The following is a 23,402-nucleotide window of genomic DNA, read 5'->3' on the forward strand; positions in this document are numbered from 1 at the left end:
AAAAATATGCCCATCCATCAGATCCCACAAACACATGTCCAATTTTCAGAATCACTGAATAGCACATTGTAAGACCTGAAGGCCTCATCCTGTATCCTGGAATATCCAGGATTCTAACATCCCACCCTGAGAAATAGGAAACTTGCAAAAGAAGGAGAATAAGGGCAGGTGAACTTAATGACAAACAATCAGGGCACCCTCTTCAATAAAGATGGGCATCTGGCCAGAACGGACCACCAATGTGAATGTCCTGGGTGTTGCCCCACAGGACACTGATGGAAATGACTGCAACTTCCTAGTCCAGTGCTGTCCACATCAAAAAAAGATTCTAGTGACCCCTGTCCCCCCCAGAGCACCTTAGGTCGCTTGCCCCAACCTTTATTTTCTTTAGAAAGAATATGCTTTTATCATTAGAAGGTTTTAATTAACTGCATAAACCATTTTTCCGAACATGGGCCATGAGGATCTTTCCATTGCCTTGCTATTGTTACCCGCCCGAACAAATTAAGTCCCAGAAAAATCAAACCACTCACTGGGGGGCCTTTCATAATAGACAACCAGGCTCGATCAAGCCCCAATAACATCCCCCTATGAGTTGGGGTAATTTTAATTATATCAGACAGTCTTTCAAATACCGTATTCGTGTAATCCTGAATATATCCGGACATCCAAAACACAGATCAGCCACACTTTCTCCATATGGCAGTCATGCATACAGACGTCTAATGGACCCTTTACTCAATTTGGCAGGAGTTTATTACCAACAAAAAATAATTGAAATTGACTCAAATAATGATTAGCACAAAGCACTAACATTATGATGGGTCACAAGCTATCTTTCAAAGAACTCATAATATCATCCTCCGACATGTATTGTGTCCAATTTAACATGCTATCCCTTTGTAGGGGATTGCTACAGTGCAAACAACAGGATGAGGAGATCCCACAGGAAGATGCCCTGAGATTTTAAAGGAGTAGCTGCTATATCTCAATATAGCAGGGATTATGAAGCAGAGGTGGCTTTAGAATTCATTGGGCCTCATTGCGACTGTTGTGGTAAGGCAACAACAGCGCTGGTAGTACTACCGGTGTCGTTGTTGCCATGGTGCAACATTAAGGAGTTTGCTTGTGGGTGCCGCTCTGGACGCCTTGTGAGGCCAGGCGTGCAGAGCAGCACCTGCGAGCAGACCAGGATGGTAGCAACGGTACCATTATGAACGGTACCGCTGCTATCATCCTCCCCATTCCCATTGAGCCCTATGGGGACTCAAATGGGAATGGGGACATACCGGCTGCGGGTCCCGCGAAAGGGAAATTACTGGGCCCTCCAAGGTCAGAATGGCCCGGTAATTCCCCTTTCGCAGGACCCGGAGCCGGACCCGAGTTTGGGGATAGCCATGCCCTTATTAAGGGCATGGATACCTCCAACCTCGTAATGTGGCCCATTGTGTGCTGCATATGGACAGCCCGGCTTCCACAAAGGGCTCATTACAACCTAGGTGGTAGAAGGTTAACATCGCCGGTAGAGCTGCCGGCGCCATTAACCCTCTACCGCCTCACTACGAGGTATGCTTGCGGGTCCCGCTAAGGACGTCTGGTAAAACCAGGTGTCCTTAGTGGGACCCGCTAGCAGACCAGAATGCTAACAACGGGCACGTCATTAACGGGCCCGTTGTTAGCATCCTCCCCATTCCCATTGAGTCCTATAGGGGCTCAAATGGGAATGGGAATGTACCGTGTCTGGGTTCCAGGAAAGGGAATTACCGGGCCCTCCAAGGTCGGAATGGCCCGGTAATTCCTCATTCCAGGAACCCCGACCCAGTACCCGGTATGGGGGTAGCCAGGCTAAAAGCGGCATAGCTACCTCCATACTCGTAATGAGGCCCAAGATCTTTTTGAGCTCAGAAGTAAACTCTCCAAGGAGAATGAAGAAGCAGACAATGGCACTCACGCTGGGCTCCAAAATGGCAAATCTGCATGGAGAGCATTTAGGCAAGGTGGCGTGAAGCTAGTGGAGCAGCAGTGCAGTTGAACAATGGACAAAACCAACCTCTCAAGTTCACATGTTCCAAAGATCAAGATGCTATGGTGCCTAATTTTACAAATATTTGGACTTGAGCAAATCAGGGTCTACCAAGAGCATCTTTGATTTGCACCGGCTAACGTATACGCCATTCACAAAGTCTACAATTGGTGCAAATGTGGAGCTACCTGGCACATCGGTGAGAAGCCTGTGAGTGAATATTTGAGAATCATGTGTGCATGTGAGCATCACAGAGATAGACCAGGCAGCTCGAGATTAGCTCCAGTTTTTACTGTTGCGAATCAGGAATGAAATAGCAGGAGAAGAAAATCAGAGAAGCTAACAGACATCTCTGATTTGCTCCAGTGCAAATCTTCAGGAACCTGACTCCTTCAATTTCTTGATTTGACAGTATTACACTATGAAGGGATATTATGCACCAGGATGCACTCTGAGCACAAAGAAGGTTATGCTCTCTTAAAACATCATTTTTGACATCCCAAATACCTTGGAGGCAATCTCCCATCTGGAGTTTTGAGGATCCAGCACTACTGTTCTTGTATCACAGACTATTAAGAACAATCCAGAGTGCTGGAATACAAGATGGGGCAGTGGCGGGGGGGTGCATCCTTAATACATCGTCAGATGGGTCAAGAAACAAGGCGTTATTAACAGGCGTGCTCTACTGGAAAGGACGGCATCATTGACCTTAAATAGACAGTGGAATTGCACAAGTTGAAAAATGAACTTCATTGGTACATGACAGAACCAAGAACTAGTATATGCCAGTAGCCTGATGTTGGGATAGTATGCCCAGCATCTAACAGCACCAGCGATTATAAAGATGTAACACCCCCAAAAGGTCTTACTAATACATGTGACCAGGCAATATGTAACAGACACTGGAAATCAAGCATTGGGTAGCAATTTGTGAGTTCATTATTTTTCTCTTTCCATTTTGTTAACAAAAATCTGCTCAAAATGTATTTCACTCCATATAGACGCCTTCTCAGGACATACAAAGTAGTTAACTATATTATCAGCTGGAAGATAGAAGTTCAAAAACTTCTTTATCTAGTCATGTCAGTTTGATCTTGGTCAAGCATGTGAAAAATGCTTCTTAAGTGCGGACCATGTTCCGGACAATACCTAGTTTCAAGAAAGACAAAAAATACAATATAAAATATGGCACAATTTGTAGATAAAATGAAACCATGAACGAAATCTAAAATCATTTACAGTGCCATATTCCAGTAGAAAGAATGTAGACAGACTGGCTTAACTGAAAAGGAACTAAAGAAAAGGACACTCTGCAGTATGATGATAGTAGAAGCAGGACTGAGAAATCCAAACTTCTGTTATTTCATTGAGACACCATCACTCATGAGGCATGGATGCCCAAAGTAAGAATTCCTGTTAAAACAATCACAGCTGGATCTATATTTGAATCATTTATCTTCAGTGAAGTACAGTAGCCAGGTATCAACACTATCCCAACAAACACATTTTTTGCTGTAGCAACTTTTACTAAATTTGCACCTCACTAGGCTTCTTCCAGATCCTTCTTAAGGATAGGCCACCGATTTGTATCAGACAATCAAAATAAGTGAGGGTCCTCGTCTCTTAACGCAGTCAACAAGCATTCACCAACATTTGTAAGTGACATTAACAAGGATTTCCTTGACACTGTTAGACAAGCCCCTTACCGTTTTATCCACTCAATAATCCCTTATATTCCTTACACCTAACTCTGGGACTTTAATGGCCTACACTGACATTATTTTGAGCAGGGCGGGCATAAGCAGTAGCCTGTATGCTAGATAACATATCAGGCTTGGGTATGTTTGGTTAATATAACTATCACTCATGATGTTAATTTACTTCAGTCCAGCATTTGAAATAGATGTTGACAAATGCTTTCAATTATTTTCACAAGTTCACACATACCCTCTTACTATCTGGTCTACCACTACCGCCTACTATTCCCAGATGAAGCAATTGAATATTAAAGGAAAGAAGCATGGTGAATCGGCACATGTATTCATGACATGCTGTTTAGGGGCAGTGCTCAGAAAGGTTGTGCAAGCTTTTGTAGATGTGTATTTTGATAGAGAAAGAAGGAAACACTTTCTTGTATCTGTGAATTTATCACATTTATGAAGGTCATCTAAATGATGGCCCCATTGGTGTATGCATTGCAAATATATCTTCATAGAATTGAGAAAGGTCCTGATAAAATGACTCATGATCTCTGTAATAGTTGGTTACAAATGTTGGAAATTGCTATATTGAAATCGTTTTTGAATCTTTTTTTTTTTAGTTGAAAAGTTCATGTTGCATTGGAAAGTAGTTCCCTGAATGCTGTGAACAATTGAACCGTGGCTTTTATGCTTGGGGGTGCGTTTACATACAGGAGCTCTCTGGGAAGACGCTCAGTTTGCAGAAGTTGTAGTTTGGTTACATTTTCTTTTGAGGTGCCTAGCAGTAAGATATTGCAATAGTCTAGCTTTGTGAGGATTAGGGCTCTGGCGACTGTCAGGCAGTTTTCTGTGGAAAGGAAGGGTTTGCTTAAGGTGATGAGTTTGGCTGTGTATGCAGTGGAAGAGGCAAGTGCGCTGATATGATTTTTCATAGTGAGATTAGAATCGAGGTGGACTCCTAACTTTTCGACTTTATGTGATATGTTGATGGGGGTGCCGCCTCTCAGGATGAAGGTTTAGTCAGGCGGGCAGTTTGCTGAGTTTGGCTGGGGAACCGACTATGAGAATCTCAGTTTTTTCTGTTTAGGCAGAGACTATTGTTTGCCATCCAATTTTGGATGAGGGAGTAGATTTTGTTGATACAGGCCGAATCCTGTACTAGATGACCTGAGATGGGGATAAGTATTTGCGTATCGTCGTCAAAATTTGCGTAAATTACTCCCACGGCATCTAGTATCGCAAAGAGTAACTTTGTATATACATTATAAAGCGTTGGGGAGAGGCAGGACCATTGTGGTACTCCCAAGGGTACCGGAATGGGATCAGCTGCTTCTTCTCCTAGGGCAACTCTTGATGTACGGTCTGAAAGGATGGATTTTATCCAGGTTAGGACTTTCTTTGAGAAGTGGAAGTTGGTGGGGAGGGTGCAGCGTAGTTTGTCATGGTTGACTAAATCAAACGCAGCGAAGAGATCTAGTAGTAATAGAATGCCCAGTTTGCCAGAGTTCCTAATAGAATCCATCTGGCTTTTTTAAACCAAGGAGGGCCGTCTCAGTGCTGTGGCTGGACCAGAATCCTGATTGTCTGTCCCCTAATAGATGGTACTGTTGTTCTAGGTGGGTTTCTACTTGAAAGTAAGATATTTTATCAATGATTTTAAGGAGGAAGGGTACTGTTGTAATGGGCCTATAGTTAGATGGGTTAGTGGGGTCTAGTGTGGGTTTTTTGAATAGAGGTGTGACCCATGCTGATTTAATGGAAGCTGGGATAGTGCTGGATTTGAAGCATTCGTTAAAAAATTTGGTGATGATGGGTGCTAATGTTGTGGCGCAATCTTTGACTACTTTAGCAGGGAAGTTGTCGCCTTCACAATTTTATGGCTTAAGGGAGGCTACAGTTTTAAGGACTTGGTCTTTGGTGACTTGTTTAAAGTGGAAGTCTGGTACACCAGATTTAATGAATGCGTCAGGTAGATGGGATGGAGTATCGTTGGGTTTGAGGAGTTTTTTTGGGGGGGCAATTTTGCTTTGGAGTGTGTTCACTTTGGAGGATAGAGCATCCTGTATGGTAGTACACCACGCTTTACTGATTGATGGTAATGGGGGTAATGGGTTGGATAGGGGATTCAAGTTCTTTAATAATGGTGAATAGTTCTTTTGTATTAGAGGCTGAATTGACTATTTATTAAGTGAATCTGCTTTGTAGATGAGTATGCTGTGTTTGTATGTTTTGGACAATTGTTGCAGTTTGATTTGGAATTCTGGGGTGTGTTTTTTTCTGATTAAGTGTTCAAATGCTCTTTCTTCCCTTCTGAGCTCTTTAAGCTCTTCATTGAACCAGGCAGAACTACGTTTGGGTTTGGGTGTTTTGGTTCTGAGCGGGGCTACTTTGTCTATTGCGGATTTTAGGCATTGTTGGTAGTGGTCTGAGATGTTTTCAATATTAGTGAGGTCTAGAGGTTTGGAGTTGAGTAGATTGCTGAGTAGTGGGTTAAGGTTTTCATGGGTAAGTTTAATTGCGTTTCTTACCTGAATAGGTCCTTGATTAGGAGTTTTAGTTATTAGCTCTGAATTTAGGTTTATGCTGAAATGAATTAAATGTTTGTCAGTCCATTGCATTTTGTGGATGTCTACTATAGTTACAATGGTGTTAAGGGTGAGTATCCAGTCGAGGATTCTACCTTTGGAGTGGGTGGGGGCGTTCACTATTTGAGTGAATTGCATCTCACAGAAGGCCCTGTGGCAGTCTGTTGCTTTATTGTCTTGCGGGTCATTGAAAACTAGGTTGAGGTGTCCTAGAAGTATATATTTGATTTAAGGTTTGAGCGTAGGTGTGATTAGTAGCAGTAAGTCTATATCTCGGTTGGTTGAGGTGCTTGATGATCTGTGTACTATTAGGAAGTTAATTGTTGACTTTGGGCTAGTGGCTAGTTTGAGAGCTAGGGTTTTGTATCCCGCTAGTGATTCCATTTTGCATTCCCTGAACTGAAGTGAGGTTTTGTGGATTATGGCCACTCCCTCACCTATAGCATCTAATCACTCAGCTCAAAGGAGGGAATACTCCCCTGGGACCGCTAAGGTGATTTGTGGGCCTGAGGCAGTGTGCATCCATGTTTCAGTGAGGACCAGGATGTCGAGTTTGAGTTCTAATATACAGTTGTGTATATTAAAGGCATGTGCTCCTATGGCTCTTACATTTATTAGGGCTCCTGATAGTGCCTCACTGTATTTGGGTGGACTCAGAGGCGGGGTCAAGAGCATTTGGGGTTGTGACACTGTGTTGTTGGGTAGGATTTGCGCGGTCTCATTATCAATGGCAGACTGCTGGGTGTTGGTTATGGGGTTTATTTTGTCTGAGGATTTTAAGAGTATTGTGTATGGTTGCGTCACAAAGGGGGTCTGCTGGATTTTGATGGTGAGGTGATGGGTGCGTGTTGAGAGTCTGTCATTTCTTGTGGATACTGAGTGGGGTCGGGAAGTGGTTGTGGTATGTTTGGTTCTGGTGGCTAGGCGTGTGTTGCGTGTTCTACCCAGTATAGGTTGAGTTTGGATGTGAGACGTCTGTGTGATAGGGGATGCGGGGGTACTGGGGAGGAATGGCGTGGGGCAAGGCAAGGGGTGGTGTCTGTGACAGAGGAGTCAGGCAAGGCCTGTCTTGTGGAAGATATAGGCTCCTTCTGAGCAGACTATATTATTCTGGATTGAGGCTGCTGGATTGCCGAGGGTGGTAGTGAAGGGGCTGATGCTGTGTGTGTAGGTGGGCATTGTTTGGTGTGTGGTGGCACTGTACAGTATGTGGAGGTAGCTGAGGATAAAGAGGAGTGCATGGGGGGAGAAACCTCTAGGTAATCTCCCAGTCCTGTTGTTACAATGCTCAATATACTTGGGCATGTGTGTAAAAATGACTTGATGTTTGTGGTGATGCATTAGGGCAGTTGCTATGGTATGTTGCAAGCACGTGGGTGCGGAAATACTGAGAAGGGTGGCTCGTATTGTCTGTGGAAGATAGGTCAGAAGAACAAGTTACTTTCTTACCTGGTAACGTTCTTTCGATGGGGTGGTCCGACGACGTATTCCATATCTATGACATGTAATCACCACAGCTGTGCTGCTTCGGAAACTTTTTCGGCGTCTGCGTCCTGCGTCGATGACGTCGATGCGCCGTCGTCGAGGACCTCCTCCGACGTCATCCGATGTGATAAGTAGGACGCACGACGCCCATAGCCTCAGTTATAGTTTTTTCCCCCAGAACGTGTGACATAAGTCAACTGCCAGTCAGACACAAAGCCTTGCGGAACGTAAGCTGCAATCGCAAAAGAAATTCTGCAGCGGGGAAGGCAGGGCGGGAGCGATATGGAATACGTCGTCGGACCATCCCATCGAAAGAACGTTACCAGGTAAGAAAGTAACTTGTTCTTCGAGGGGATTGGGTCCTCCGACGTATTCCATATCTATGACAGACTCCCAAAGCAGTACCAAAGCAAGGAGGAGGGAAAGAATTTAGAATCAAAATGTAGAATAGCCAATCAAATAGCAGAGCAAAGGACCGCCTTGCCAAAGACCAGATCCTGTGCTCGGATGGAATCAAGGGAATAGTGACGTACAAATGTATGTACTGAAGCCCAGGTGGCTGCATCACAGATGTTGCGAATAGGAACACCCCTCTGCAGGGCAGTAGACGCAGCCATACCCCTGGTAGAATGGGCCCGCAAGCCAGCCGGTGGGTCCTTACCCGCCATAGGTAGCACTCCGAGATGGCCAAAATAATCCAGCGAGACAAAGTCTGTTTCGTCACAGCTTGCCCCAAACGCTTACCAGCGTAACCAATAAAGAGTTGATCATCCACTCTGACCCGGGACATGCGTGAAACATAAAAGCTCAAAGCTCTCCTAGGATCAAGCCTATGGAGCCTCTCCTCTTCCTTACCAGGATGCGGAGGAGGATAGAATGCCGGAAGAACAACCTTCTGGGCCAAATGAAATTCCGTCACTACCTTCGGAAGAAAAGAAGGACGAACTCTAAGGACAACCCTGTCCTTGTGAAATACAGTGAAGGGAGGCTTAACTGAAAGTGCCTGTAACTCACTCACTCTGCGAGCGGAAGTAACCGCAACTAAAAACACAGTTTTCAGAGTGAACAGCCTCAAAGGGCAAGAATGTAAAGGCTCAAACGGAGCACCCATAAGAAACTTAAGAACCAGGTTTAAATCCCAACCGGGCACCAGGAAAGGTGACGGAGGGAACACATTAGTGAGCCCTTTCAGGAACTGTGAAATCAAAGGGATTTTAAAGTAAGAACACTCTTCAGACGAGCGCTTAAAGATGGACAGCGGCGCCAGGTAACCCTTAACGGTACCCACTTGCAAGCCCCTCTGGGCCAAAGAAAGCAAAAAGGACAGAACCATGGGGATGTCACATGCAAAAGGATCCACATTCTGAACTCTGCACCAGTCGCAGAACTTACGCCAACGGTACAGAGACTTAGTTGCCGGCCTTCGGGCCGAAAGCAACACCTCCATCACGTCCTCAGGGAGGTCCCAATCCTTATACCTCAACCTTTCAGAAGCCAAGCGTGAAGGTTGAGGGACCTGACCTCTGGATGGAGAACCTGACCCCCCTCCCGTGAGAGCAGATCGTCTCGGTAGGGAAGACGACGTGGAGGGCAGATGGACAAGTCGAGAAGGTCCGGGTACCACGTCCTCCGAGCCCACGCCGGGGCAATTAGGATCATCCGGGAACCGAACTTCCGTAACCTCCGCAGCACTTGCGGGATGACGGGGACTGGAGGAAACGCGTACAGCAGCGGGAATGACCACTCCACCACGAACGCGTCTCCTAAGGCTCCTTCTGGAGGAAATTCCCGCGAGCAAAACCTTTCGCACTTCTGGTTGACACTGGAGGCGAAGAGATCCACTTGAGGGGTCCCCCAAAGGGCGAAGATCTCCAGGAGAATCTCCTGAGCCAACTCCCACTCGTGAGAGATCGCGCTCTGCCTGCTCAGAGCGTCCGCCGTCACGTTTTCGGCTCCGGCCAGATGAACTGCCGAGATCGAAACTTCCTGCTGGATGGCCCAGAACTCGAGCTGCATCGCCTCTCTGCACAGAGGAAGTGACCCTGGCCCCCCCTTTTTGTTGAGGTAGTGCATGGCCACTGTGTTGTCCGTCAGGATCAGGACATTCTTCCCTCGCACAGACGGCAGAAAAGCCTTCAGGGCTAGCCTGACGGCCCTCAGCTCCAACAGATTGATATGGAGTCTGGACTCCGACGGAGACCAACGACCGCTGACTGTCAGCCCGTTGGCATGAGCTCCCCATCCCGTGAGGGATGCATCCGTCACGATCGTCACCTCCGGCCAGGGAAGCCAAAATGGAGCCCCCTTCATCAAGTTGCCTTCGACGGCCCACCACAGAAGGTCCCAGGCGACCGAGGACGGCACCTGAATCGAGTCCGACATCCTGCCGGAGGACTGCGACCATTGCGTCTTGAGTGCCCACTGCAAAGATCTCATCCGCAGGCGAGCCTCTGGCACCAGAAGAATGCAGGATGCCATGAGGCCGAGCAACCTCAGGAACTCGAACGCTGGGAGCGTCTGGGCATGCTGAAACTTGTGCACCATCTGCTGAATGTGAAGAGCCCTCACCTGGGGAGGAAAACACTGCCCCAGGGAAGTGTCGAGCACTGCTCCGATGTACTGGAGCCGCTGTGTTGGCGTCAAATGGGACTTCTTTAAATTGAGGGAGAAGCCCAGCCTGTGAAGGGAGCGACAGGCGATCGATAGATGATCCAGGACTTGCTCGGGAGAGCTCCCCCTGATCAACCAATCGTCCAGGTAGGGGTAGACGTGAATCCCCCCTTGCCTGAGATGCGCTGCCACCACCACCATGAGCTTGGTGAAAACCCTCGGGGCGGAGGTCAATCCGAACGGCAGGACCCGAAACTGAAAGTGCGAGTCGCCAACCGCGAACCTCAGGTACTTCTTGTGCTTGGGATGGATCGGCACATGGAAGTAAGCATCCTTGAGGTCGAGTGACACCAACCAGTCCTGAAGCTGAAGGGCCTGGAGGACTTGAGAGAGAGTAACCATCTTGAACTTGTCCTTCCTGAGGAGTTTGTTCAAACCGCGCAAGTCCATGATGGGTCTCAATCCCCCGTCTTTCTTCGAAACCAAAAAATAAGGGGAATACCAACCCTTGTTCCTCTCCGCTACAGGCACCAGTTCTATGGCGCCTTTCTCCAGCAGGGCTAGAATTTCCTGCGCAAGGAGCGGATCCGGACTCTGCAAAGAGAGGTTCCCCGGTGGATTGTCGCGAGGCCTGTGCCGAAAAGGAAGACAGTAGCCGTGGGTTATGATCTCCAGAACCCACACATCTGAAGTAATGGCTTGCCACTCTACAAGATGCTGCGCCAGCCTTCCCCCAACCGGCGAACCATGGGACATGGCCTCACGACTGAGCGGGAGCGGCAGCGGCGTTACCTGAGGGCAAAGAGGCAACTGCCCGAGCGGCCTTGGCACCACGGGTACCCTGTCGTCCACCTCTGGTACCCCTGCGTTGGCCTCTTTGACTGCCAGCTCCTCTCGCTTTACTGAAGGATGAGTAATAGCGAAAGGAACCACCCCTCCACTGCTGTCCCCTGGGACGAAAAGGCGGAGGTTGGCGAACTGCAGCGCCCAACGACTTCGCTGCAGCTTTTGAGGTCTGCAACCTCTCAAGGCTCTCGTCAGCCTTGCTGCCAAAAAGGTGTTCACCATCAAAGGGCATGTTGAGGAGCCGGGACTGCACATCAGGCGCAAACCCCGACTTCCGCAACCACGCAAACCTGCGTATCACGGTGCTCGCCGCCATGGACCTACTGACGCATTCAGCTAAGTCCAAACCCGACTGAACGGACTCACACATGGCATCCTTACCATCCTGGACCATAGCAAGGAAGCCATCCCGTTCAACCCCTTCGGGAACATGTTCAGCCGCTAATGCAACACAGTTCCACAGAGTGTGCGTGAAACGTGACAAGGCACAAATGGAGTTGGCCGCCTGAAGCGCCATACCACCAGAAGAAAACACTTTCTTCGCCCAGCCATCAAAACGTTTGTCGTCCCTATCAGGAGGGATGGTAGGGTACGACGCCTGCTTCGCCGGGGCCGTGGCCGCCTGCACCACCAAACTCTCCGGAGTGGGGTGCCTGGTCAAGTAGCAGGGGTCGCCACTGGCTGGACGGTATTTTCGCGACAAGGATCTGCCCACCGCCGGGAGACTCTCCGGAGCAGTCCAAGCCGCCGCCACCCTTCTCTGTAAAGCCATATGGAACGGCAGAACCGGGTCAGTTGGGGGACCAACATCAAGGATGTCCGTCAAATCATCCTGCACAAACTCCCCCGGGGGAGCAGACCATCCCAAGTACTCAGAAACCCTAGCCATAAGGCGCCGGTACGAGGAATCAGCATGAGAGCCAGGCTCAGGCCTACAAAACTCTACCTCCGGAGAGGTGTCCAGTCCACTGGCATCATGCAGTTACTGTCTCAACTCGTCAAACTGACTATGGCCCGAGACAATGTCATCCGGAACCTGACTAGGAACCAGGCCATCAGAATCCTCATCCGCCTCTGAAATATAATCCAGGTGGCGAAAAGAAGGCACTCGAGAGTGCTTGCTCTTAACCAGAGCCTTCCTAGGGGGTCCACCCGTGCCCTGGGGTACCTCCGACATGAAAGGCGTCGATGGCGTCGAGCGAATCGGCGCCAGCGTCGAGAGAACCGGCATCGGCGCCGAGAGGATCGGCGTCGACGTCGAGGAAATCGGCGTCGACGTCAGATGCAGCGCCTCCAGAATCGGCGGCGTCGACACAGCCCTCGAGGCCGGAGCCCCGAGCGTGTCCCTCGACGACCTGAGCGTCGACGGCATCGACGACTTCCTCGGAGCCAGCGCCTCGAGAAAACCTGTCGACGCCCTCGACGCCACAGACGTCGAAGCCTTCTTCGAAGACCTCACAGGTGCACACGGTCTGGAACGCGTCGAGGACCGGGACCTGGAACGGGTACGTGGAGAACGAGTCCCCTTGTCCGAACGGGACCTTTCCCGTGACTCGTGCCGACCACTCTTGCGAGCGGTGTCTCTCGACCTCACACGACCGACCCCACTCGGGGGCGCGGACGGCTGAGTACCCTGCGACTCAAGAATCGCCAACATCTTCTTCCCGAAGGAAGCCCATTCCTCCGGCGTCGCACGGCCCGAGGGGTAAGCGACGTGCCGGGCAGAGCCCTCCGAAGAGGACCTGGAAGACGACCGATGTCGGCGCTTCCGAGAATGCCTCGAAGAGGCAGAGGAGTGGCGAGACCGACTCCTAGAAGGAGACCCACGAGACTTCCGACGATGACAAGGAGAGTCACCCCTCGAAGCATCCGTCGAAAGCCCCGCAGACTTCGACTTCCGGGGCTTGGACACCCGACCTACCGACAACTTCTTCTTACGTTCGCGTAAGGCTTTGGACGTGAGCGACTGGCAGTCGATACAGTCATCCGTGTCGTGGGCCTCCCCGAGGCACCAGAGGCAGGCGTCGTGCGAGTCCGTCACCGACATCTTGGACCCACACTCCCCGCACTTCTTGAAACCCGGACGCGGGGTCGAAGACGAAGTAGAAGACATCTTCAGAAGGATTAACACAAACGAACAGGTTCGAAGAACCGAGAAGAACAGAACTCCAAAGAGTCGAGGCGTTCAAACCGAGAAACACGAAGCAACACGTTCGCGGAAAAAACGGAACTGAGGCTATGGGCGTGGTGCGTCCTACTTATCACATCGGATGACGTCGGACGTCGGAGGAGGTCCTCGACGACGGCGCATCGACGTCATCGACGCAGGACGCAGACGCCGAAAAAGTTTCCGAAGCAGCACAGCTGTGGTGATTACATGTCATAGATATGGAATACGTCGGAGGACCCAATCCCCTCGAAATATGGATTGTGATTCGATTGGGTGATGTGGCAGTGGGCGGGCACAGCGGTCTACATTTCACTTGGATAAAGAATACATGATAACTTTACATAAATAAGCAATAATACATCAGGGGGTTCCAATGTTACAGGGGAAACACCTTCAAGTATAATCTAGTTGAAGAGTGAAGTTTCTTTTCTGAGATCGAGTGGAAGTGAGTTCCAGTTTTTTGGTGCTCACACTGCGAGGCTGGGACCGCCGGCTTTGGTTCTTTTGAAGACATGGGGCCTCATTACGACCCGTGCGGTAACCATGGCGCTAGTGGCGCCATGGTTGCCGCCGGTATTTTACCGATTCCGCCATGGTGAATGGCGGAATTACCGCCCCATTCCAAGGTTGGCGGGGCATTAATTCCCCATTCACCATTGGACCTTCCCCATTCCCATTTTTGCCCCCATAGGGCTTAATGGAAATGGGGAAGGTGGTAGTTACGGTACCGCAAATTGCGGTACTGTAATTACCTCCAAGGTCCCTTTGCGGGTCCAATCCTTAACAGCTGGTAAAACCAGCCGTTAAGGTGCGAACCCGCAAAGGGACCTCGTAATTAGGCGGCAAGGGGTTAACGGCGCCGCCACCTTTTACGGCGCCGTTAACCCCTTACCGCCTAGGTCGTAATGAGGCCCAGGGACTGAGAGTTTGTGTGAATATTGGGCACGTTTAGGTCTGTTTTCTGGCGCCTGGTGAATTTGTTCCGACAGATAAGAGAGTGCGGACTGAGAGAGGCATCTATGTGTGATGGTGAGGGCCTTAAACAGTATGCGCTCCCTAACTGGGAGCCAGTGGGCGTCTCGTCTGGCCTGAGAGATATGCTCTCTCCTGGGGATAGTAAGTGCCGCTCTGAGAGCATTGTTTTGCGTAATTTTCAGTTTGTTGAGGTTTTTTGATGAGGTGCCAAGGAGCAGGACGTTGCAGTAATCCAACCTGGCACCTATGGTGGCTCTGGCTATGTTGAGGCAGTTTTTGGGAGACAGGTGAGGTTTTATTGCATTCATGATTTTGGTTGTGCAAACTGCTGACAATGAGATGGCACTGATTTCATTGATAGGGTGGAGTCAAGGTAAACACTCAGGGTTTTTACTGTAGCAAAGACTGTGATTACAGTGTTCTCGATGCTGAAGGAGCTGTATTGGCTGTCCAGTTAGTTTAGTATTTCCTTAGGGCCTACCAGAAGGATTTCTGTGTTGTCCCCATTGAGACACAGGCCGTTTGCTGCCATCCAGGCCTGGATGAGTGCATAGGTCTCTTTAAAGGAGTTCAGATCTTGCTCGTATGAGCCTGACAACGGGAGGAGAATTTGTGTATCATCGGCATAGTTGGTGAATGCAATGCCGTGCTCGTCTAAGTCATGAAAGAGTGGTAGAGTGAAGAGATTGTAGAGGGTAGGGGAGGTGCATCAGCCTTGTGGAACTCCGCAATCGATGCGGGATGGGGTGGCCGAGGCCTGGTCAGAGAAGACCTTCATGGTCCGAATTCCAGGAAGGAAATTATCCACGCTGTGGCTTCGTTAGAGAAATGAGCAGCCTCCTTGAGGTGTCTACATCGGATCTTGTGGTCAGCGAGGTCGAAGGCGGCCGACAGATCCAGAAGCAGAAGAAGCTCAGGTTTGCCTTTGCCCATAGTTTTTCTAGTGCCACCATCGACAAGCACATCATAGAGAGGGTGAGAAAAAAAGAACTAGATAGAAACATTGGGGGTCATTACGACCCAGGCGGTAACCATGGCGCTAATAGCGCCATGGTTGCCGCCGGTAATTTACTGATTGCACCATGGTAAATGGTGGAATAACCGCCCCATTCCAAGGTTGGCGAGGTGGTAATTCCCCATTCACCATTGGCCCTTCGCCATTCCCATTTTTGCTCCCATAGGGCTCAATGGAAATGGGGAAGGCGCTAGTCACGGTACTGCAAATTGTGGTACCATAAATACCTCCAAGGTCCCTTTGCGGGTCCAATCCTTAACAGCTGGTAGACCCATCCGTTAAGGTCGGGACCCGCAAAGGGACCTCGTAATTAGGCGGTAAGTGGTTAACGGCACCGCCACCTTTTACGGCGCCGTTAACCCCTTACCGCCTGGGTCGTAATGAGCCCCACTGTCTGTAGTGAAGTTATGTCTGTGGTCACTCTGAGCTGCTGCACCTCAAGAGAGAAATCAAGAGAGAAGGGCTCTTGGCAAAAGCAATATTTGTTTGCATTATATTTATAATAAAGAAAGAAAACAATTGCCATACATTTGAAGCACACCTCTACTATACATAACTATTGTGGACAATTAGATTTTGCCGTGGATCTCATTAAAAAACCCTGGACAGGGTTGTGAGGGAGTGACAAATTCATTTGTGTAGAGTCCTCCACAAACTGAATTACCTCTTGATATTTAAAATATTTTTTTATTTATGATCAAACTTCAGTGCTCTGCGTTTTCTTGACCCAGCAAAACTGAAATTGAGAGTTGGGTCACCCAAGATTGTACCATGTGACCTGCAGGCTACATACAGACCTCTGCAATGGTGTTACACCTACGGAGCAATCTTCCCAGCTACCTGGCCAGGTTGAGAGAGATGAGACAGTGGGCATTGTGTTTGCATGGCTGAGTAAGAAGAAGTTAGAGAGAATTACTTCGAACACATATGTATCCATTTTTACAACTTTAATACAATTTTCTTTGTGGGGACCTGACTTTAAATGTGTGTGTTTATTCAATAGATGGATGGAGGGAGAAAGACACTTGTGGAATCTTCGTGTGGAAGAGAGAAATATTTCTACAAGGGGTGAAAGACATCTTTTCATCAATAAGTTAGAAGACAAATGAACACATTACCTGATTTTGCAAATAGCTCATCTGCAACTGGAATATGAACACCTCCTGCAAGACATTAATAACACATTCATAAAAAAAAATGTAACAAGACATTTTTGAGGTCGCAAGATATGAAAAAAAATCCTGGATTGGGTCTGATGTGCAAATACATTTTTGATGTTTTCACATCTTTGAACATCTTTATTTTCATGTGTCGTAAAATTGGTTTAGGGATGAAAGTTTCACACATACTGACAAAGAGCATTCTCATTTAGGATGGAATCTCAAACAGGACAGAGCCATTTTGTGTTTGACAGGAGGTTCCAAAGTATTTCATTTACCCATCGGACAACCCTCAAATTGTTACACGTGATTTTAACGAACCACAAAACAAATTAATTTTTAACGAAGCAAAAACATCTAAAAAGAATAACACATTTTTTTCTTTGTTTTGGGAGGCATCCCCTTCAATCCCCCACCCCCAAAACTACTATTCCAATTCCCAACTACATATATATAGTTTTAACAAATTCGTAATTTTTTTTATACATGTTTTCGGTTGGTTCACAATTCAATTTGTTATTTTTCATTCGTCAAAATTACTGCATACCCCACAAACATGGATACAGCTGGAAAAAATGATGGACAGGGCAGTTGGGACTATCAAGGATGGGGAATCAGATCCCCGGCGCCCACAATCCCAAGTGGAGAGAATACAATATAATTTCCCCCCCATTTCCGTGCTCACAAAGATCTTAATTGGGGGCCAAAAGGGGCACGTGTCACAAACTCACACCTGTCTGCCTGATGCAAAGATGTCACTGCACACCTTTTTAAAAAACATAATTAGCATGCCATGATATTAGATAGTGTACAGCCTTTCTTCGATTCCCCGCTACCACCTTTTCCCAACAGACGAAGATATAGCTTCACCCCAGGTGGAGACAAAATACATATGCCACTACGTGGATGAGTTATTCAAAATGACACCTCATATAGGTATACAGACCTTCCTGTTAACCAAATACTGAGGTATCACACACAAACATAGACAGGTGCAGGTCACTAAATAAATGTGTTCCGTAACACTAGCCCTAACCAGAAGCACACCCTATCATTATAGAATGTGCTGTCCCTAGGCTGGAGGTGGTGCACCGCCTATCTAATAGGATAGAAAAGGGAGAAACTACCCCTACCACTACAATGAGAATAGACAAGAACTATAAAAATAGCTGGTATCCTCTCACAAATACATCACATCTTCGGACAAGCTGTGGGGCATTCAGACCACTCTGGCGGTGACATGTGCAGTACAAATGTTCTTTAACGTAACATAGTGTGCTGCTGAGGCTCTGGGCGTGCTGCCTGGCTGTTGTTGACACTGAGGTCGGATCTGCTGAATTATTCCTGTGATGTGCTACTGTTTTACATACAGTTTGTGCTTTCACTATAGCACAACCCTTGTAGTCTTTTCCTTGGAGAATATACCTATCACATGCAGTAACTAAAGTTGAAATGGATATTGATAACTTTGAGTTCATGGTGATTACGATGGTTTATAGTGATATTTTCGAATTCAATAATTTCGAATGCATTCATTTCGAATCAATAATGTCAAAAAAAATGTCCAATTTATTTATTTATTTATTTTTTTAACGCGGGGGTTCCCCCAACCCCCATTTTTTTAAAAACCCTTTTTTTACTAGCCACACCCCCCCAAAAAACATATAAAATAAAAAAATAAATATTCAACATTTTTTTCGACATTCTTTTTTTCGAAATGAATGCATTTGAAATTATTCATTCAACATTTTAACTACACACCGATTACAAATGCTCAGTGTGTTAAGCACTTAGTGCATAGATCTGTGTTCACATGCTAGGAAACATGACCAAATCCCAGCAAGGCCGGCTCAGCCTTTCCTCTCTCTGAAGTAGATACACTGTGGCAATAAGATCCGAGGCGGCGGGCCAATACCGCCCCAAGTAATGCCCGGGGCCTTACCGAAGCCCCCGGGCATTACCTGCGGCGGTATTGGCCCGCCGCCGAGGGTCTTATTGCCATTACCACCCCGGCCCGTTGGATCGGGGTGCTAATGGCATTTGTTTTCTGTTTCGGCGCGCTTCGAAACAGAAAAAATAAAATAAAATGGCCACCGGGAAAGGGAAAACAGAGTCCGTTTTCCCTTTCCATGGTGGCCATCGGGAGCGGACGCGCTGGGAACACAAGTGTTCCCAGCGCGTCCGCTCCCGAAAAAAAAAGAAAAAAAAGAAGCAGAAGGTAAGTGGGGTTGGGAGGGTCGAAGGGAGGGAGGGTAAGAAAAAAAAACGTACCTGCGTCCCCGCTGGGGGACGATGGAAGCCTCCAGCCATGTGGAGGCACGGAGTGAGGATGGCCCACTCCGAGTCTCCACACTGCTGAAGCCTGCTATCGTTGCCCAGCGGGGACGCAGGAGCAAAATGGTAAGTGGGGTAGGGAGGAGGGAGGGACGGAAGGAAAAAGAAAAAGCTTACCTGAGTCCCCAGCAGGGGGCAAAGGCAGCTTCTCAGTCGTGGGGAGGCTCGGAGCGGGGATGGCCCCGCTTCGAGCCTCCTCATTGGCTGAGGGGCTGCCACGCCCCCGTCGAGGACAAGGCGGCTGGAATCCCGGCCGAGAATCAAAGGATTCTCGGCCGGGTAATGACCCGGTGAGAGCCAATCAGAAGGCTTGTTGCATTCTGATTGCCTCTCGCCGGGTACTAATGGAGCATATTGACTTTGATCATAGCAAGGCCTTCTTTTGGTTGAAAGCCATGAGAGCATTAGTTACAGAAACTGCCATAGCATTGGTGTGGTGCCAGGGTACAGTTTGTCTCTCCAGATGAGGTGTGTAAAAATGGGCAGCAGAATGCATTAGTTGGGTGAGGGGTGTCACGAAGGTCACGTGGAGTAAACCTGAGAAGATATTATACATTTCCGATTGACACATGTTTATTGGGTTTCTTTACAATAAATGGGGGTTCACATGGGAAAATGTGTGTCGTGGGTATCCTCTATTCCTCTTTTCCCTAAACCTGCTACACATTGATTTTGGGTAAAGTCAAAGATAACATAAAAAATGAACTAGTTGTTTCTCCCCAGCTTCCTCCACAATTCCTCAAGTCCAGGCCGCTCTTTATGCAGCTCTCTCTCTCTTTGGCACCCCTTCTCTGAGCGAATTGCCTTCACCATCCTCCACTCACCCTAAAGCCTCATCTTTAGCCAACTGCCATCCAGTGTGTTGCCTTGCTGCCTTAAACCCCCAACATTATCCCCTTCTGCCAGTTTTCTTTTATGGACCAGTATCCCCACCCTCGAGTTTGGGCTTGGAATAATGATCTCCACAAGAGTGCTTTCAAGTTGGCCAACAGGAGATTGGTCCGTGTACACAGACTTTTCATTCTCCAGAGGTTTGTGTTTAACTCCCGAGTTTTGTCTCGGGAGGATCGCTCAGGGGCAACGTGCTCGCCTTGGAAGCAAGATGACACAGAGAAACATGTTCGATCCCCGGGTCCGCGCTTAGAAACCTCTGGGTATTAAGAGCGTTATAAATAACCTATCATATCATATCATATCAAATACGTTGGTCCCTCGTGCTAGACAGGCAGGGTTTTTAAAAGGCCAGACCACTATCTTGGAGTTATGCATGTAGATTTACAAGGACCTGGTGGTGACAAGGGGACCCTCCACACCATCCATGACACCAGTGACTCATCTGGTGTGTCCAGTCTACCAGTGAGCCTCCTTACTACCCCCTTCCATACTCTGACATAGCAACTAGTACAATGCAGCTCATACAACCGCGGCCTGGTGTTAAAGGGCCTGCGGTTCCAGTGTTAGCAACACCAATATTACACAAGCTCTGAGTATAATCCTTTTGGGCGACAATGATAGATGTCAAATGTATGTGGACAGTCTCTGGTCCTTTCTGGTGACATGGTGGTGTTCGCCCGGGGATCTTCCTGGAGCTACCTCACCTGTCTTATGCCACCATCAGGACCCCAACATAGCCCCACCATTCACCTGCAGGGCTGGGCAGTGGACTCTGTCACAGGACGTTAGCTAGACAAATTGGAGTCATTGGAACCAAAATGTCAAGGTCCGATCCGTCTTTTCCACAGAATGATACTGTGATCCTGGGCAAATCATCTTATCTCATTGTATAGTGATGTCTTTGGTGAAAAGTTTAATCGATTCACATTCTGTTAGGATTCTTGCTCCCATTCCCTTTCTTTTCATGTAGACCATTTAAGCGGAAGGGACCTTAGACAGAAGAGTTGACCACATGTCAAAGCCCTCTGATAAGCATGAATGACACAAATATTGTTTTGCTTTTTTCTAGAATTTCAAATGTTCTTCATAACATAAATATCAATCAGACAGCCCGTGTCAAAAAATGAATACAAACAGGTGAACTTATTGCAGTCTATTTTACTGTGTGCATTTAACTCTTGAAAACACAGTGGCAAAACCCAAATTACATTTTTTAATCTTACATTTAAATTTCTATTACATTTAGACTTCCATTTTTGATGGTGAAAATAAAGCTACAATCACGCTCCTTTTGTGCAGTTCTACAAACCAACATGGTACTTCAATTCTTGAAAATAGAACAGTCACAAAAAAAGTGCACTTTGCTACATGACAACAGTGTTGAAAGAATGTGGTCAAGTGATCTTGGGCAACTCATCTCATAGTGACTAATCTGTCAACATTGCCAGGCCCTTTCTTCTCCTTTTCCACTGTTGTGAAAGGGGTGGAGATATTATTGTTCTGAGACGCTTATTCATGTTCTCTTATTGATGTGTGCCTTGCGACCCTCACCCACCTAGATAATATCTAAGGTTCTGGTATGAGTGTGTGATCTGCTTGATTTCTTCTATTTTGCAGCTGATGTGAAGTGGTTGGAAGTATTGTTGTTCTGAGAAGTTTAGTTGCGCTCTCTTCTTGGATTGTGCCTGGCAACCCTTTTAGAACGGTGCCTTGATGAAGCCTGAGGTCCTGGGTCGATTGTATGCTCTACTTGATTTCGTACTCTATTACAGCTGCTGTGAATGGAGTTGAAGTATTATTGTTCTCAGAACTTCATTGGTACTCTTTTCTTGATATGTGCCTTGCAACCCTTCTAGAAGCGCAACCTGGTGATACTGGAAGTCTTGGGATGGCTCTATGGTCTGATGCATTTCTTCTCCTGTTGCAGCTGGTGTAGAGTGAGCTTAGGTGTTATTGTTCTCAGAAGTTTGTTGATACTCTATTCTTGATTTGTGCCTGGCGACCCTCCTTGATGGGCCCTCTGATGACATCTGTGGTCCTGGAATGATTGTGTTCTCTGCTTGATTTCTTCCCCTGTTGCAACTGCTATGAAGTGAGTGGGGATATTGATTGTTCTGAAGTTTGTTGGTGTTCTCTTCTTAATGTGTGCCTTCCGCACCTGATATCTTTCCCATACAACTACTACTACTACCTTCCCTGTGGCACCCCTCTCAATGAGGAGTGTCACTAAGTTGTTTTTGAAAGGGGTTGTTCAATAATACAAAAATATATGAGGATGGTGGTTAAATTGGGATGGTGGTCCTGACAAGGTGCGCTTGAGGCGCTTTAGTTGCTTGCATTTCTGAATTGGAGTTGTTTTCAAGTTCTCTTTAACTTGAACTCAATACAATGTTTTTGAATATAGATTAATATAAGTAATTTGTGCCGTGTGTCCCTGTCTACTGAGGTGCAATACTAGCACGAAGCAATAGGAACTAGGAAATGGCACTTATTAAAAAAAAACTCTTATCTAACCTCTGGTGCCCAGTCGCAAGTACTAGACAGATACTTTAATTCACAAAATGAAGATCCAAGTGTAACTGAACAAGAGGTTTTATATGCATACGTGTTATGATGCTCTACTGCATAAACCATCAAATATCAAGGAGCAATTGGAAGTGGAAAGAAATACAAATGACAGAGCCTCTTTGTGATCTGACTTTGCTTGAGTATTCGCTGGCTCAGAAGTCATCATAATTCCATCTACAGCTGGAACACTCCTGAAGCTCTGCAATCTGTGAAGACAGATGCCATATTAGTACCCGGCGAGGGGTCACGTGTTTTCCAAACACGCACGCCACTGGCTGCAGTGCGGGTGTTACCCACCTGGCAATCCCTCACCTGCAGTGCTGTTCTTCCTTCCCCTTCCATCCCCGGCAGGGGTTGGGGGGGTGTTGGCAGCCACTCAGCCAATGAGGAAGCTGAGAACAGTGCAGTTACCAGCGGTAATCCCCCGCTCCGAGCTGCCGCATCGCTGGAGGCCGCCATCACCCCCCTCCGGGGAACGAGGTAAGTGTTGTCCCCCCAATCCACAGAATTCCCTTCCCGCCCTCCCCACTACACTTATCGTCTCTGTTGTCCATTTCGGGAGCAGATGGGCTCGGAACACTTCCGTTCCCAGCCATCCACTCACGATCTGCGACAGTCCGTCATGTAAAGGAAGAAGGGACTACACATAGGGCCTCATTACACGGTAGGCGGTGAGCCATGGTGCTATTAGCGCCATGGCTCATGCCGGTAAAATACCGGCACCGCCTTGGCGGAAAGGGGATTTACCGCCCCATTCCAAGGTTGGAGGGGCGGTAAATCCCCTTTCCGCCATTGCCCTTCCCCATTCCCATTACTGCCCCATAGGGCTCTATGGAAATGGGGAAGGCGCTAATTACGGCACCGCAATTTTGCGGTGCCGTAATTAGCTCCGAGGTCCCTTAGCGGGTTGGATTTTAACGCCTGCAAGAAGCAGGCGTTAAATCCTCCAACCCGCAAAGGGACCTCGTAGTACGGCGGTAAGGGTTAACGGTCACCGTTGCCATTAACGGTGACCGTTAACCCTTACCGCAGTCCGT

General features: G+C 47.8%; 1 protein-coding gene across 1 annotated transcript in view; it reads right to left on the reverse strand.

The window, feature by feature from the left end:
• LOC138488297 (multidrug and toxin extrusion protein 2-like) overlaps positions 1-23,402 on the reverse strand; it is a 624,530-nt gene that overhangs the window by 212,423 nt on the left and 388,705 nt on the right. The window contains exon 6 of the mRNA XM_069615180.1: positions 16,528-16,572. Within this exon, the coding sequence (XP_069471281.1) occupies positions 16,528-16,572 (45 nt within the window). The remainder of the gene's footprint in view (positions 1-16,527; positions 16,573-23,402) is intronic.

The sequence above is a fragment of the Ambystoma mexicanum genome, chromosome 9 (genome assembly GCF_040938575.1).
Source record: "Ambystoma mexicanum isolate Mex_15411 chromosome 9, UKY_AmexF1_1, whole genome shotgun sequence".
NCBI lineage: Eukaryota > Metazoa > Chordata > Amphibia > Caudata > Ambystomatidae > Ambystoma > Ambystoma mexicanum.